This window comes from Microtus pennsylvanicus, chromosome 10, assembly GCF_037038515.1.
Source record: "Microtus pennsylvanicus isolate mMicPen1 chromosome 10, mMicPen1.hap1, whole genome shotgun sequence".
Classification (NCBI taxonomy): Eukaryota; Metazoa; Chordata; class Mammalia; order Rodentia; family Cricetidae; genus Microtus; species Microtus pennsylvanicus.
The window spans coordinates 14615955-14633343 of NC_134588.1; the positions used below are offsets into that span (position 1 = coordinate 14615955).

A 17389-nucleotide genomic window follows, 5' to 3' on the forward strand; every position below is an offset into this window, starting at 1 on the left:
AAATGTTTGGAGTAAATATTTTTTTTTAAATTTATTTATTTATTATGGATACAATATTCTGTTTGCATATATGCCTACAGGCTAGAAGAGGGCACCAGACCCCATTACAGATGGTTGTGAGCCACCATGTGGTTGCTGGGAACCGAACTCAGGTCCTTTGGAAGAGCACGCAATACTCTTAACCACTGAGCCATCTCTCCAGCTCCCTGGAGTAAATATTTGTGCTGTCCTTCTAGAATAATGCCAGGCCCAGAAGCATCATCACCATTTAGACTTAGACTTTACTCAACTGTGATTAGACATTCCTCAATTACATACACCATGTATTTTGCTACTTTAAAATTTCTTTTGCCAGGGAAATCCAGTTGTAAGAAGCTACTTCTGCTGCTATGGACCTCGTTCTGTAATTACCCAGAGCTTCCTCACCTCAAGCTCCCTTTCCGAAGGCTTAGATTTCCAAATGGCAAGTCCATATCTGGCATTTGGAAAACTGCCTGTTCCCAGCTTGCCAATTTCTTGAAATAAAGGACAATGGTTCGAGTGTATTTCACATGGCATTCACTTATTCAAATAATATGTACAAAGTTTATGTTCTCATGATAAGCAAATGTTTTCCTTTAATGGAACTGTCAAGCTACTGAATACAGACAACAAATCCATAATCAGTACTATAAAAGATGAAGTGAGGAGAAAAAAATAAAGGTGCCATGACTAGAGAACGCCATGATTAAGGGTTCACACAACTATTTCAGAGTCGTCAGGATACATTACAGATAAGAAACTTAAAGATGACATGGCTTGCTCTTGGTGTGGGCTACCTCCTGACTGAGTTATTAGTCAGGTAGGCCCCAGAGACTCCCCAGACAACAAAGGCATTTGCTCTTGGCCACTGTGGTGATTTGAAACGAAGTGGTTCCCAAAGGGAGTGGCACTACTAATAGGTGTGGCCTTGCTGGAATTGTGTTGCTGTGGGGTGGGTTTTGAGGTCTCCTGTGCTCAAACTAAGCCCAGTGTCACAGTTCACTTCTGGTTGCTGGCAGGTCACGTGTAGAGCTCTCAGTGCTTCCCTTGCCCTATGCTTATCTGCACACCACCATGTCCTCATCATGACAATGGACTAAACCTCTGAAACTGTAAGCCAACCCAATTAAAATGTTTTCCTTTTAAGAGTTGCCATGGTCATGGTGTCTCTTCACAGCAATAGAAACCCTAAGTAAGACAGAAGCCGGTACCAGGGCCTGGGGTATTGCTGTTAGGCTGGACCACATTTTGTTTGAAGGAATACAGACACTGAGATTGTGGATCAGAAAAGCAACTCAACACTGAAGTGCCGTTTAAAGGATCATTCCAGTAGGAGCATGGGAGACTGTGGTGCTGAGTGTGACCTGATGGCCTGGCTCAAGAGTTTCAGAGAATTTTAGTACGTTACTTAGCAATTCTCCTTGTGATATTTTGGTGAAGAATGTGGATACTTTTTGTCTCTTTCTGAAGTCTTGCCTGAGGCTAAAGTGATGAGCTGTGGATTAATTCCGTTGGCAAAGGAAATCTCAAAACAGCCAAGTGTAGACTCTGTTGTGTGGTTACTAATGTTAACTCTAATGAAGATTTATAATAAAGAGGAGCAATCTGAGCAAGGAAAAATAAAAAAAAAATGTACAATTTGAGAAAAAGGAACACCAAGAACTGGAATGAAGCTAAACCCTGCGCTCAAGGTGATAAACAGATTAAGAAATAGAATAAAGGGAGTGGTGACCTCAGAGCAAGATCCCACCCAGCTAACTTCTCAATTTGTGAAAAGGAAATAAAAAGCTTAGAGCCAGCTGTGATGGTGTGGGCCTTTAATCCCAGCACTCAGAAGGCAGAGGCTGGTGGATCTTTGAGTTTGAGGTCAGCCTGGTCTACAGAGCTAGTTCCAGAATAGCCAAGTTTAGGCAGTGAAGAAAACCATGGAAACCAGAAAGCTGGTGAAGATGAAACTGAACAAGGGAGCCATGTTCCAGCCCCAGCAAGCAGCAGAACTTGGCAGCTTCAGCCACACAGTTATGGCTTTAGAGTCAAGGATAGGAGAGTCAAGGAGAAAGGCATTATGGGATTTCCCTCCGTGACTAAGGAAAGCCGCTGAGGCCAGGCATGTGTCAGCAGTGTCCCCAGAAGGAGGCCCAGAGAGGCCACTGTGTGGAGCTGTGAATCTGCAGCCTGGATTGCCTTGGAGACCCCAGATGCTGGAGATAGAGCTGTGGGCTACCTGCTGGGGAGAGCTGCTGAGGGGGCGGAACCAGCCCAGAAGAAAGAAGTGTGCTTCAGCTAACAAAGTTGAATGGAGCTGGCGATCTGAAGAATATTTTAACGTCAGACATGGAGATTCAAGCTGGAGTTTGCCCAGCTGGTTTTCAGTCCTTACTATGCCCCCTTTCCTATGTTTTGGAATGGTAATGTATATCCTGCCCCATCTCTATGTTGGAAGTATACGATCTCCTATTTGATTTTGACCTTACAGGGGGATTACAGTGAAGAAACTTTGGACTTTGAAACAAGTTTCAGACTGTTATATACTATGGGGAATTTTGAAGTTGGGCTGAATGCATTTCTGCATCATAATATGTCTATAAGCCTTTGGGGGCTGGGGAGTGGAAAAGGATAGCTTGAAAAAAATGGCTCCCAAAAGAAGTAGCACTATTATGAGGTGTGGCCTTCTTGGAGGAAGTGTGTCACTGTGTGAGTGGGATTTGAGGTCTCCTATGATTAAGGTAAGTGTCATAGCTCACTTCCTGTCGCCTGCGGGTCAAGACATAGAACCCTCAGTTCCTTCTCCTGCACCAGTTCTGCCTGCATGCTGCCATGATGATAATGGACTAAACTTCTGAAGCTGTAAGTCACCCCCAATTAAATATTTTCCTTTTTAAGAGTTGCTGTGGTCACGGTGTCCCTTCACAGCAATAGAAATGCTGAGACTGTCACTCAGCCGAACCAGATGGTAAGATCCCATTGCTGTAGACACCATATACTCAGGTGGCAGTGTCTTGAGAAATCAAGCTGGCAATGACCTGGGATCTTCTGCTCTCTGCTGGCTAGCTTGTATAGTGCCAGTAGGACACGAGGGGAGAAAAGTCACCTACAGTTTTACCCAGTGGTAGACCCTGTATGCTATAATATTGACCCACTACACAATTTATGACCACTAGTGCATTAGTGATATGAATGTTTTGGGGGTAACCAACCTCTTTCTGATTCAATTTGAGGGCTGCTCCACAGAAGAATTCCATGACTGCTACTGCAAACCTACTGAGAAGCCAATACAATAGCTGCCATATCACAGACCCGGAGAACCAACTTACCGTTAGCTTGTTAGATGGACATATTGCCAAACTGCCTTCTAAATATTTGTGTTCAAGTCTACCCATAGATTAGTGCTGCTTTCAACTTTGGTCAGTATGACTTATTTTTGCAGTGGGTGGTGGTTAAAATAGAGATAATTGATCAAAATGCTAAGATTAAGTGACTGTTGAGTGTATGGCCAGAAACAAAACATCTATATGAATCCAGAGAACCAGAGGATGGAGAAGAGTGCTGTAAAATGCTCTTTTCCAGACACCACGCAGCTGTTGAACTCGGGAACTCGCTGGAGCTACGGCTACTCATAAGCATTCCACCATGAATAGTCTCTATCTGTGGAGCTACTGGTAGTGAGTGGCTACTGGAGGAGTCACCGTTCTTCAGGGACGTAGATTCTGGCTAATTTTCTTGTCATTCAGTAAATAACCACACACACCCATGTAAGCAAACCTAATTAAACACAACAGGTTATTATTTTAAAAAAGATGAACTCATTGGGAAGAGGGATTCCAGGAGTGGGAGATAAATGGAGTGGAATAAAAAGACATTATATGTAAGAAAATTTCAAAGAATAAAAATTGTATTTAAGAAAACCCTGAAAATGTTGAAATGAATTATATGAACTTTTAGGTCAGAGTGGCATCTGGCAGTGCAATACAAACAGCAAGTGACAGAGGTGAGTCACTGGAGCCAAATGAGCGAGATCAAGACTGGCAGGAAATCAGAAGTGGGAGAATGTTTGCCAATGTGAGGATTTGTTTTAGCTGTTGAGGGAAATAGTAGAAGGGTTGAGCAGAGGGTAGTATGATCTAAGTTATGGCTGCAATGGCTACTGAAGGGAAAAATCAAATAATCAAAGAATAAGGGCTGGAGTCAGGTAAGAGGTAGATACCAGGACAGAAACCTGAAAGGGGAAGCAGAGTAGAGATGGCAGCCAGTGTTGGATTCTGGACACATTTTGTTAACTCATAGGATTTCCCAGTTGATAAGTGTGAGACAAAGAGGAGCAAAGGTGATGTTTAGTATGCATGGAATCTGCAGAGCCCTGTGCACTCCAAGGGTTCCAATTCAAAAGCTCTAGCCAGAACTAAGGCATACTGACAATAGGAGAGTAAGAACCGTGATCGGTCAAGTTAGGAAAATCTGTAGAGATGGAAAAGCTAATGAGGTCAAAAGACCAATTGCTTAATTTGGAACTCTTAAATCTGGGATGCCACAGTACCACAATTTCCCCCTAAATCCATGGCTTCAATCTAATCATATGCAAAAAGCACACAAATCCAATCTGAGGGCATTCTGATTAAAGGTGACTTGATCCAACATGGGACCTTGCATTAGATCCTGGAACATTTGTGTAAAGACTGGCAAAACTTCTCCATCTTAGAAAGCAGCAATGGTAACTTTAGGGGTTTTCTGTTACGTGTGCACACATGCTTGTGTAGAGGTCAATGAACAACCTCAACTAGCTGGTGATGGGCACCAGCAATCTTCTTGTCTTCACTTCTCCAGCACTGAGATTACAACTGAAAACCACTACACCTGGATTTTTAAAAACATGGCTTCTTGGAACTGATCTAATGCATGAAACACTACCAACTGATTCCCCCAACCCATTAGGAAAAAGAAAAAAAGAGGGCTGTGTGGGAGTTCTCAGCAGCATCTTTGCAACTCTCAGTAAGCCCAACATTATTTTCAAATACTTTCTTAAAAATGAGATACCTGTAATATGTAAATAAAAATGTCAAACAGGCAGTATAATATGTATATCTGGAAATAAAGAAGCAGACTCATGAGGCAAGTGAGAAACTATAAGTATATACATAACCTTTTCAGTTTTTTGTGTGGTGTATGCATGTACCGTGTGTGCACATGTAGAAGCCAGAGGAAAACATCGGGTGTTTTCCTCAGTCACTGTTCACTTATAGCCTCTGCAACAAGGTTTCTCACTAACTCTGACTAGGTTATCTCAGCAAGTCCTGGGACCCTCCTGTCTCTCCCTCCATTTCTCTAGCACTGGGTTTTAGATATATACCACTGTGTCCTGATTTTATGTGGATGCTGAGGATCCAAACTCAGGTTCTCTTGTTTGGACATCAGCACCTGCCGAACCATTTCCTTAGCCCCATAGATAGCCTTTAATATGATAACACTGGATGAAATTACCTACAGTGAACCCATACAAAAAGGGTCCTAAACAGTTTATAGGGCTAGGCAGAGGAGGACTGGCAAAGAAAACTACAAATATTAGGGAGGTTAGGAGACAAGAGAGTGATGTCCTTAAGTGAAGAAGGTATTTCATGGGGGAAGAAAGCAATTGGTATGAATGCTAATAAATTTCACTGTAAATTGATTATGGGTAGAGAAATGTAGAGGTCACCTGTGAACCAAGCAAAGCAATTCGGCAGAGGTATTAATATGCACTTCCTAAAACTAAGTTCCTATTTCTTATAAAACATACAATACAGTGATTGAGACAGCACCGTCTACTGGAAAGCCACTGTTAACATATGTGAATTTCTTCTGCAGTGTTGTACTCTTTGTGCAGTATGCACCCTGCATGATCCTATTAAGTCCTTTTGTGTCCAAGACAAGTCCAACTTGGCTTAAAAGACAAGCGAATGTACTGAGCAGACAACTCTCTGGAGGCAAAAGGTTTCTCATTACCAGTAGAACAAAGAAATGAGGCAATAGACAAGAATTAAGGGAACTTTCTTTTTAAATACTCTAACAGGGTATTTTTGTGCTGATAAGAATATGCCAGTTGGGAAAAATCTGCTAGCACAGAAGAGAAGGTAGAATACAGAACAGAGGACTCACCGGGGCACTGACAGGAGAGATGCTCAGACAGACACATCCACTGATCAGAGTGAGTGCACAGAAGAGCTGACTGCTTAGTTTCTCACACAGCAGAACAGAACAGAACAGAATTCAGACTTTAAAATGAGGAGGCCATTATAGCTTGAAAGAGGAGAAATACTGCCCCAGTAGGGAATGTGATTAGGGTAACAGGGAGCAGTGAACTCTGGCCACACTTATGTGACTCCACTAAAAAATGTCATATATATTTCATATTCACCATTTAGAGGCGCAGCTAGATTTAACCAAAAGTGAACAGAGAAAGGCCAAGAAACTTTAGGACATACAAAAACAGTGAGTATATATATATATAGAAGGGATAATCAAAGAGGCATTTTGATTGACAGTTAAATAAGGACAGAGAGGCTCGCCTCAGGGAAAGCACTTGTCCTGCAAGCCTGATGGCCCGAGTTTCCAAGGCTAACTCCCAAAAGCTGTCCTCTGACCTCCACATGTGTGTGATGGAAGGCATTCCTAAACTTGCAGACAAGAATATTTATTAAAATGTATCCCAGTGCTTGGGGAGGCAGAGGCAGGTGGGTTTCTGAGATCGAGGCCAGCTTGCTCCATACCAGCGCTTCTCGACCTTCACAACACTGCCACCTTTTAATACAATTCCTCATCTTGTGATGACCCCAGGCATAATATTACTTCACTGCTACTTCATAACTGTAATTCTGCTACTGTTATGAATTATAATGTAAATATCTGATATGCAGGACATCTTATGTGTGACCCTGGTGAAAAGGTTTGATGCCCAAAGGAGTCATAGTCCACAGGTTGAGAACCACTGCTCTATATTGTGCTCCAGGAGAGCCAGGACTACATACAGAGACCCCAACCTAAAAAAAAAAAAAGATTATGATTTTCAAATACTTTTCACTTAAAAACTTAAAAATGAATTCCCAAGACCTCCTTAGTCAATCAATTCATTTTTTGGGGGGGGGGATCAATAGTCACCACCTTTCCAATTCATCAAATACTTTTGTTTATTTGCTTGTCTTTTGAGGCAAGTCTCATGCAGCTCAGACTAGCTCTAAACTAACTCACTATGTAGCACAGGATAACCCGGAATTCTGGATCTTTCTGTTTCCATCTCCCAGGTGCTAGATCACCATATTTCCAATTCACCACATTACCGCTTCAAGAGGATTGTGAAATCTGACTGATAACCTGGATACACATAATTACCCAAATCTTCCCTTCTTTCCAAACACTCCCCAAGGTATTGCTAATGCTAATTCTCCCCGAGGAAGAATTAATGTAATTTATTAAATCTAGCTTTTCAAACTCCTAGAGACTAAATATGAAGCCCTAAAGCTCCATGGCTGGACTACAGGCAAACCTATGCTATGTGAATATGGCCCACTCTGAGGTGCTCCGCATACCCTCTCAGCGCAGCCACACTAGCTCTACAGACAGGCAAGCTAGCAACCGCCTTCCCACTATTAGCCCTTAGTTTAGAAGCAATGACTAGCACCTGTAGCAAGGTATTTACTAAAGAATATTCAATTTGTTGCAAATCCTAGCCACAAACTGAAGGTACCTACATTCTTCTTTATTAAAATTAGCTAAACCAGGGCCGGGCGGTGGTGGCGCACGCCTTTAATCCCAGCACTCGGGAGGCAGAGGCAGGCGGATCTCTGTGAGTTCGAGACCAGCCTGGTCTACAAGAGCTAGTTCCAGGGCAGGCTCCAAAACCATAGAGAAACCCTGTCTCGAAAAACCAAAAAAAAAAAAAAAAATTAGCTAAACCAAAACTTTTTTGCCCAACAACAGCAACAAATAGAATTACTGCTGTTGAATCTATTTTTAAAAAGGAGGTGGAAGATTATGATACTCAAGAAGTCTTCAGTCCCAATCCTCGGAGAATGTTGCTCTCCAGGTCAGGTTATCTTTTTCCTGCCAGTATAAACACAATGCTGGCCAGCTGTCAGGAACACATTGTAAAAGGCTCACTCAAGTTCTGCCACCTCCAACTGAGGCCACAGCTAGCTGCTTCTTGGGAACACAACCTTAGCCAATTAATTAGTGAAAAAAAATCATGAGAACAAGAATGTGTTCTCAACCAGTAACAAGGTCACAGACTGCTTTTCATCATCTTTAAACTGATGCACTGCTCAAAGTACAAGTACTAATCAGCTACAGGCAGGAATCAATGAAATGATATTTAACATATTGTATGTGGGAAGTGGTGTGATTCATGTGCGTGTTCATTTTTCTTAAAATTAATTTGTGTACATGTGTGTGTTCCATGCCACCATGTGGAGATCAGAGGATAACCTGTAATAATTAGTCCCAGGGATCAAACTTAGGTCACTAGCTTGGTGGCAAGAACTTTTAACCTGTCTTTCTGGTTAAATTATGATATCATAATTTCTATACCACCAAGATTATATTCCAAAGTCAAGCCTTTATGTCAAAGCATTTTACATGTGAGTGCTCATAACAATTCTGAAAGAAAGACATAATTAATGCTGTGGTATAATTTATGTTAAAATAAAAGAAGGATTGGCAAGACAGCTCAGCAGGTAGAAGAACTCGCCTTGCAAGCCTGGTAAGCTGAGCTCAGGTTCTAAAAACCACATGAGGCAGGAGGAAGTGACTCCACAAAGTTGTTCTCTGACCTGCACATGTACCATGGAATGTACACACAGTAACAATGAAAAATAAAACTAAAACCTAAGAGAAACATTAAGTATTACTGGCACCAATGCTTTATTTTTATAAATCTATATAAGCGCTAATATTAAGAATAAAATAAATGTATGCAATGTGGTATTATTTTCAAATCTAATGCCTAACAAACTTAAAATCAGAGGCATTGGAAATCTAGGTTAGGAAAGAAGAGCTTGTTGACAGAAAGGCTAGAGCACCAATGTTTGAGCCTATCCACGCTTCCACCATCAGAACAATCATTTCCCAGCCGCTGTGGTTCATGTTTGTGACTACAAACGGGCAGGAGTGAAGCCAGGTCCCTGCACAGGAAGTACCCTTATTTCTCTTGAAAATCAAGACTCAGGACTCTCCTAGCAACCTCCCCTAGCTACTGATTTGGCAAAATGGAAAGACAAAATTGTCACAGGACCATATAAAAGTCACCTAGCAATGTTAACAAATCAAAATCATTACATCAATCAAATTTCTAGTAAATACCTCTGCAGTAAAGCAGAGAAATAATAAGCTGTGGATGGAACACTTACCATGTGCAAGGCCCTGGCTTCAATCCCCAGCACTGGGAGGAGAGCATGCAAATTAATTGTATTACCCTAAAAACAAGCTGCCTCACTGTTTAAATACTACAAACACTCAGTATAATTTTCATCATCTTTAAACAGATGGCATCGCTCAAAGTACACTTAGTAAAATTTTTAAGTCATATATATGTTCTATGTTTTTATATCCTGATATATTTACATAGTAGCTTTTACATGTCAGGTAATGTTAGCAATTAATAATTTCCACTCAAGAGTTTAACCTTTTACAGCTGACCTAACACTTGTCTGTAAGTGTGCACACTGGGGTGCACGTTTGTAGGTCACTTCTCCGTAAAAAAGATGTTTTTACTTTTGTGTATTTTGTCTGGCCTGGAACTTGCTATGTAACTGAGCTGACCTTGAACTCCTGTTCCTCACTAAGTACTGGGATTACAGGCATGTGCTAGGACTCTCAATTTATTATTTGAATTAAGCTGATACAATATTAAAATGTTTGTATATTAGCTGCTTTAAATACCAGGTGTATTAGTTTATCCTCAACGTCTAGCAGCCCTTGTGACTGACAACACTTGGATCTTATTGAGCCCTTTGTGCTGACTATAGGAGATCGGAGAACCCTTCCTCTTAGTGCGCTCTTTCTAGCGGCCTTCTTCAGGACATAAGCGGTTAATGCTTTCTGGCTGGTGTAGGAGGTTCTTCTTTCTATGTGTTGCTTTCATTGGTCAAATAAAGAAACTGCCTTGGCTTTTTGATAGGGCAGAATTTAGATAGGTGGAGTAGACTGAACAGAATGCTGGGAGAAAGAAAGCAGAGTCAGGCAGACGCCATGGCTCTCCTCTCTGAGATGGACGCTGGTTAGACTCATGTTGGTCAGCCACAGCAAGTGGCGATACACATTAATGGAGATGGGTTAAACTAATATGTGAGAGTTAGCCAAGAAGAGGCTAGAACTAATAGGCTGGGCAGTGAATACAGTTTCCGTGTAATTATTTCGGGTGTAAACTAACCAGGAGGCTGGGCGCAGGGAACGCAGCTCCTTTTACAACATCTGGCTGCAATGGGTATCATGCAGATAAGAATTTAACTGGTTGTTCTTGAATTTCTTGTAAAATAAATAATTTTTTTTACAATCTTCAAATTAAAAAATAAAAAAAAACAGGCACAGACAGACAAAGACTTCTGTAACTTCATTTAAAATGTCTATGTAATTAGCATTTCAAGATTGGAAAAATGAGATCATACTTATAGACAGGTTAAAAACCTAAGAATTTTGATTTTTCTTGAGGGTCTAATACTCATGGCAATCCTCCTGCCTCACCCTCTTTCATGGATGAACTACCATACCCAGCAGAATAGTTTTAACCATAAAAGAATGATCACCAGCTCATTTATGAAGATCACTAGCTTTTCTTTTTCAATTACACCATCTATAAAAACACCACAGAAATATCAACTATATTCACTAGAACCAGCCAAACACTGCTCCATACACAAACACGGGGGCTCTGTGCTGACGATTCCCTTTCATCAGAAGGACAACACCATAGCATGTGCTTCTGGAAGGGTTCTCTAGTCTAGACTATTTATTTTGTGACATTGAGATAGTGGTCTCACTATGTTGCTCAGGTTTGTTTCAAACTCCCAGGCGTGAAGGAACCTTCAACTTCAGTCTTCAAAACAGATGGAATTATATGTGCAGGTTAGCTTCAAAATCTGATTTTTCATAGTTACTTTTATTTGTATGTGTGCACACATAGTTGTCAAAGAGCAACTTGGAGTAGCCCTTTGTCTCCTTCTACACGTGGGCTCCAGGGTCAAATGCAGGGCGCATCAGGGTTAAGGACACGTGGCCTTACCTTCTGAATCACTCACTCTCCACTTCAAGTCTAAGACTCTGGTCACTGAACAGATAGTACAATGAGAGTAGAAATATGGTACAGACATTTATTTATCCAGGTTGAACCACTGGTAAACCTCGCTGCCACAGAAGCGTGTATGGCCATCTTGAGGCCACCAGTCGAGAGCAGGTATTTACAGTGCAGGTTCAATAGCCCATATCCAAAATTCTTGGAACCAGAAATGTTTTCCAGTTCAGTTTAGATTTTCAAATATTTGCATGTGCACACACGCACATGTACACGCACACACACCTGAGTCATCTATGTTTCACAGACGTGGCCTGACAGTTAACAGATGGAATACTTTTGCTCTGCTTCTGCTGCCGCCTTTAAACTGTAACCTATGACAGGCAGGAAACTGTTACCACATCAGTTATCTGGGGACTTAGGATTTTAGAGCAGAGATGATCAGCTTATTGATATGAGAGCTGAATGCACATGGGACCCTTAGGAGACACAAGTCTATTGCCCTCTGTCCCTTATTGTCTCTAATTTCTTTTCCCATTAGAAATTTAACAATAATTACGCCATAACTAAGCTTCAAAGAAAGAAAACCCATGATGTGATTCAGAACCATTCAGATCAAACACTATTGGCTATCTCAAATTCTAAGAATAAAAATAGCTACCTCCAATATAAACTGAAAATATTACTCTTTAGTTGTAAGTCTTTAGACTTTTAAAATGAAATATCCTAAAATATACAGGAGGCTTTCATTCTATCAGTGTCATACCTCAGGTTTCAAGATTAAAGTTAGGTGATACTGAGCCATGAGACTTCATAAAGGAACAGACAAGCCTGTATTCATTCTGACTCACTTGTATTAGGAAAATGCTAGTGCCTTTAATTATATTCATACCCACCAAGTCTTTTCACAGCACAAAGCAGAGCTTCTGTTCTTAAAACATTTTGGGAGGGGAAAACAAGCTGGAGTGATGATTTGGCATTAAGAGCACTGGTTGCTTTTCCAGAGGACCCAGGTTCAATTCCCTGCACCCACATGGCAGCAACAACCATTGGCAATGCCCTGTTTAGGGATCCAATACCTCCTCTGACCTCCAGAGGCACCACACTAATGTTGTACACAGATACACAGACATACATGCAGGTGAAACACCCATTCACACAAAATAAACAAGAATAAACAAGTCTTAAAAAGAAAAAGAAAAAACAAACACCATAGAGAATATTTAGTAATTATAATCTAAGCAAAAAAGAAACAAACAAACAAAACAAAGCAAAAGAAACCTCAAAGGGCCATACAATTAGTGCCTATTTAAAGCACCCTCTGTAATGATTGTCTTAAAAGTTGGGCTATCTAACTCTTACTCAGGATTGTTAATATTTTGAACATCCATCCCATATCTATTTATAACAAATTTAGGCAATGATCCCCTTATATGATGATAAAGCAGATCAAGACTTGCCCAGATTTCATGCTCTAAATGTTTTGGTTTACACATTTGTCTTCTACCAACAAGCCCTATTATATCTCTATCAGGAACCTACTATCATATCCTACTGAAGTTGTCTTCTTTGCCCAGCAGGGAGAACCAGTAGGACGAAGCCAACCTCTGAGGTAAGCAGGGTCAGTAAACAATAGGTTGTTTATTAAAAAGCTTCATTAGTTCAAAGTATCAACAGTTCTCAAAATAAACCTTCAAATTTCTCCTTACATAAACTTCAGAAACTTTTCCAAAATTTAAAATATCTGTAAGAAGAAACACTGCTTCTTTACAGTAGTGTCTCCATCATCAGAAATGTACTCTACCACCTGGTTTGCCTCCAATGAATTAAACCAAAAAGCTTGAATTAACTACATTGCAAGGTTCAAAAAAGACTAAAAGTGTGAAATATATGCAACTCCTCTCAAATGGTACCCTTTTGACTTCAGAACTTTATTTTAAGGCTATATAAAGCCAGATTAGGAAGGTGTTACATACCTGGGTGATTTGTCAAGGATTTTCAATGAGAAAGAAAAAAGTTACAGGCAAAGAAAGCTTTCCGTTTGTATTTGGTATAACCACTAGCTAGTAATGTAACCATTCAGTCTTATCTCTACGTGAATCATACTGTTTTTGCAGTTTCTAGGCCTGTGGTAACAAAATATGTTTATTAAAAATAAAGTATAGTAAATTTTTATTACAACCACAGGTACTTAGGGAAACTAAGGCATGGGTCACTTTAGAATGCAGTATGTGAGAACGGTATTACTACGGCACCACAAAAGGCTGGGATACCATGACTGATCATGGCTCCTTTTGGGTGTGCTTTCTTGCGTCTTATTTTTTAAATTCTGTCTACTCAGATGACATGTGGGAGGATGACAATCGACAGTTTACCATAAACACAACATCCTAAGAGATTCTCTGAGTGACGCGTTAAATGTTAAAATTCTGAACACCCTTCCCAAGGCCACAGTGGTACGCATCCCCTTTCAACACAGTAGTAACGCCTGCCATCACCAGTGACAGCTTACAGCTCTTTCCAATCCCCTACCCTTCCACAGAGGTCAATTACAGCACTGTATAACTAGTGACTCGGTATGAAATAAATTCTCTCTAATGCTCCCAATGGAATCAATCCTCTATAAACATCACAAAACACATTATCAACCTGGATGGCAGAGTCCCATGGCCTAAAAGGTGTAACAGCTCATATCTCGGTCATGGCTGCACGGCCAGAAAAATGAGCATCATGGTGGGCTCCTGCATTCTTCACATTGTGCTCATGAACAAAGTCAGTGTAGTTTCTATGTGCAGTCTGGGGTGGGGGCAAGGCCCTTGTGCTCCACTGGTTTCCACCACGCTGACAGCAGTCACTGGTAGCAGAGAGCCTAGATGGTTGAGGAGTGGGAGTACAGTTAGTCAACAGGAACAGAGAACACGGATGTGTAATGGAGAAAGGCCATGTGACCAGCATGCACCACTATGGTGAGCAGTTACCATGCAACGCTAACATTCAAGAATAGCAGAAGGGGAAATCCACACAGTTACATGGATCATGTAACGGAAAGCACCGATACGAAAAGACACGTAACTAGAATCAGTTAAGTGAATTAATTAGTGAAGGAAAGTCAAAGAGGGCAAAACATTCTGTTATCTGTCCCTGCTGTTGCTGGGACACTCCCAACATAGAAATGTTTGGAATTCTTGTGGCACAAAAATTCTAAGTGAGCTTTATTCAAATATTAGAAAGAATTCTACAGAAAGGCAAGGACATATATGGAAAGGGCAATTATAAAAATGATCTTCAAATTTACATGATTTTAAAAAAGTATAATCCAGGAAATAAAATTCAGGAGCATTAAAAATAAAAGCCCTTCCCTTAGGCATTGACCAAGTTTATATCAGTGCTCCAAATTAACAATAATGATTGTCCTTTCTGTAATCCAAGTTAATAGGAGCACAAGCTGAAAGCAGCAGGCACAGATAGAGCGCAGAAGTGCCATAAGCACAGGGGACTTAGATGCAGAAGTTCACAGGCATGGGCGTGTGCAGCCTAGGGAGTCACACGAGTCAGTCCTCCAGTAGAGAGAAAACACCTGCCACACTCTTGAGATGTGCAACGGGAGCACATCCTTCACAGGACCAACACCAGAAAATGAGTGTTTCAAATACAAAAGGCAACTAAAATCTAGATTTTTTTTAAAAAAAAGTAGTATTATTTTTCAAATTCTATAAAATATTAACTTAATTTTTAATATTTTTCCTTGGGAAAACTAAAAAGGAAATTTTCAAAATAAACATGGAAGTGTACTTTTAACTATTAGTATCATTTTATTTCCTTCACTGAAATTCAACTTGCTCATCAGACTTCATAAGCAAACTTCATGACCCCTTGATATAGAAATTAAATTTGACTTGTGTTCTGGTTTACAGACACCAGATTTCCTAAGTTCTATACATTTTTTTTTTGATAGGGTTGGGTTATCACACTGCCCAGGCTGGCCTGGAATCATGATGTACCTGCACCCTCTTCTCAAACACCGGGATTATGGGCATGCTTTATTTGTTTTGAGATAAGGTTACTTTGCTGCTAGGATGGACTCAAATCCCAGGACTCAACAAAGCCTCTCTCTAGTCTCAGCCTTGCAAGCAGTGTCATCGGGCTTTTTGTTAATAAACAATTCATGTATTCAAGTGATATGAAATATCTTTAACAAATCCTAAGTTACTGACATTAAATCATTCACCTAGTTAATGGTTTCATTTAAGATACAAGGGGGGAAAATTTGAAGACCTGAACAGGAAATAGGCTTAAATTAAACTGGCCCCGAACCATCTGCTAGAGGTAAGATGTTCCACAGGCTGTCCTGGCACCCAGTCAGTTTCCAGACTTTGTGACCACTTTCTAAAGGAGGACTGCTTTATGGCCTCTGAAATCTAAGCATGCAGACACAAAGAATGGGAGGCAGGACGCACTTTACAGAAGCCTGGAGAGAGTCACTAGCTATAAGACACGCCAGTGGGTGTCAGTTCCGGGCCCTGCTGACGTACTCTGAAGCTCATCAGGTTTTCAGGGTCATCTCCATTTCAGCAAAGGAGCTGTCAGCACAACCAGAGAAAGGAAGAGGGCACATGGCTCCAATTTTTTTCATTTTTCTTGGAACTGAAATCCAATATTCTCTCTAAAGACTACACCAAAGCAACTGGTAATGTCTAACAAATCAAATTAAGCAAACTTAAATATGTACTCATTAAAATGGAATTCAATAAAGACCTAGCGTCATAGCACAGGAAGAAAACTAATCAGATTCTTGCTTGGTATTAAAGAAAGACATGCATATATTAAGACAGTTGAAGTCTGGTTACTCACTGTGTGTGACATCGGCCTCAGTGGCACATTAAAGAGATGTATTTTAACTGCCTGCTGGGCTGCTATCTTTAGCAAGAACCCAAAACTTATATCTTAAAGAATAAAATTGTTCATATGTAGCCCTCATTTGTTACTCTTTTGGTATGCACATATGTATACATACCTAAATACCCTATATCATACCCTACATATATGGACAAAACAAGGGAGAATATATCCTCCTTAATTTTAACTGCAAATTATCTGGAACTGAAATAAAACATATCCAACCATCACAGGCAAAGCATCCTGTGGTTAGTTAAGCCAACGATACCAGTGGAAAGAGTACATAGCACAGACAGAGAGAGCCACCAACCACTGCTGACCCACCACCATGAAGGAAGAGCTGGCTGCACAGAAAGCCGACCCAAACCTTGAGATCACCACAGAAACTCATTAGGTTTCAGGTATTAACAAACTAAGAGCAAGAGAAAAAGAGAAAAATCTCATGAATCATCTAGTGCATTCAATAAATAGGCACAAAGCTTGAACAGACGATATATCCATAGTACCACTCAGCCCAAATGATTTCCAGGGAGCCCTCCCCAAGCCACAGCTTTCTAGGAAAGCACAAACCCACCTGATAAAATCCAACAAGCCACAAAGTATTCATATCTGTGTGTTTACATTTTATAAAAATAGCTTTACCTTCACTGAATTATTTCTTGAGCTCCCCAAACTGGAATATTTTTCTTTCTTCTTTTTTAGACTTTAACCAGCCATTCCCAGATCACATCAGCGAAAGTCAGCAGTCTTATGTTCTGCCTTTAAGACAGCCATCCCCCCTTCTTCATCCCAGACCTAACGCTCACCAGCCCTCTGACTGCTCAGTCTGTTCCTTTTCAGCTCACAAATATGAATAATTTGTTTTCAATCATATTTAAAGTGCTTCAAGATTATAGCTTAAAAGTTTAGAATACAACTGTGCAAGCAATATTTGGTTTAGGAAGTTAACAAACCATTTCCTGTCGCGTTGGTTTGCTGCAGAATTCTGCGGAAGATTCTCTATCTCCACCAGCACAGGACCAGAGGTTGAGGAAGGGATCACAGGCACAGGAGACCTCACACCCCAAGCCTTGGTGGAAAAATAATAAAATGCATTTGTTTTGCCTATATGTATGGTCAAAATCTAACAAATAGAAATATTAACACCAAGAAATACAACATTAAAATGGAGTGCCATCTATATAGTACATAAATGTAATGTAATCAAATGTTTAATTTTAA

At 40.5% G+C, this 17389-nt stretch overlaps 1 protein-coding gene across 4 annotated transcripts in view; it reads right to left on the reverse strand.

Moving 5' to 3' along the window:
* The window catches only part of Epb41l5 (erythrocyte membrane protein band 4.1 like 5), a 115013-nt gene that overhangs the window by 50828 nt on the left and 46796 nt on the right, over nt 1-17389 (reverse strand). For 3 of the 4 annotated variants that reach the window (XM_075987721.1, XM_075987723.1, XM_075987724.1), the window contains one exon: nt 17122-17237. In XM_075987721.1, coding sequence (XP_075843836.1) covers nt 17122-17237 — 116 coding nt within the window. Of the gene's footprint in view, nt 1-11338; nt 14142-17121; nt 17238-17389 lie in introns of those variants that run through there. The other variant, XM_075987725.1, reaches the window with a different exon arrangement.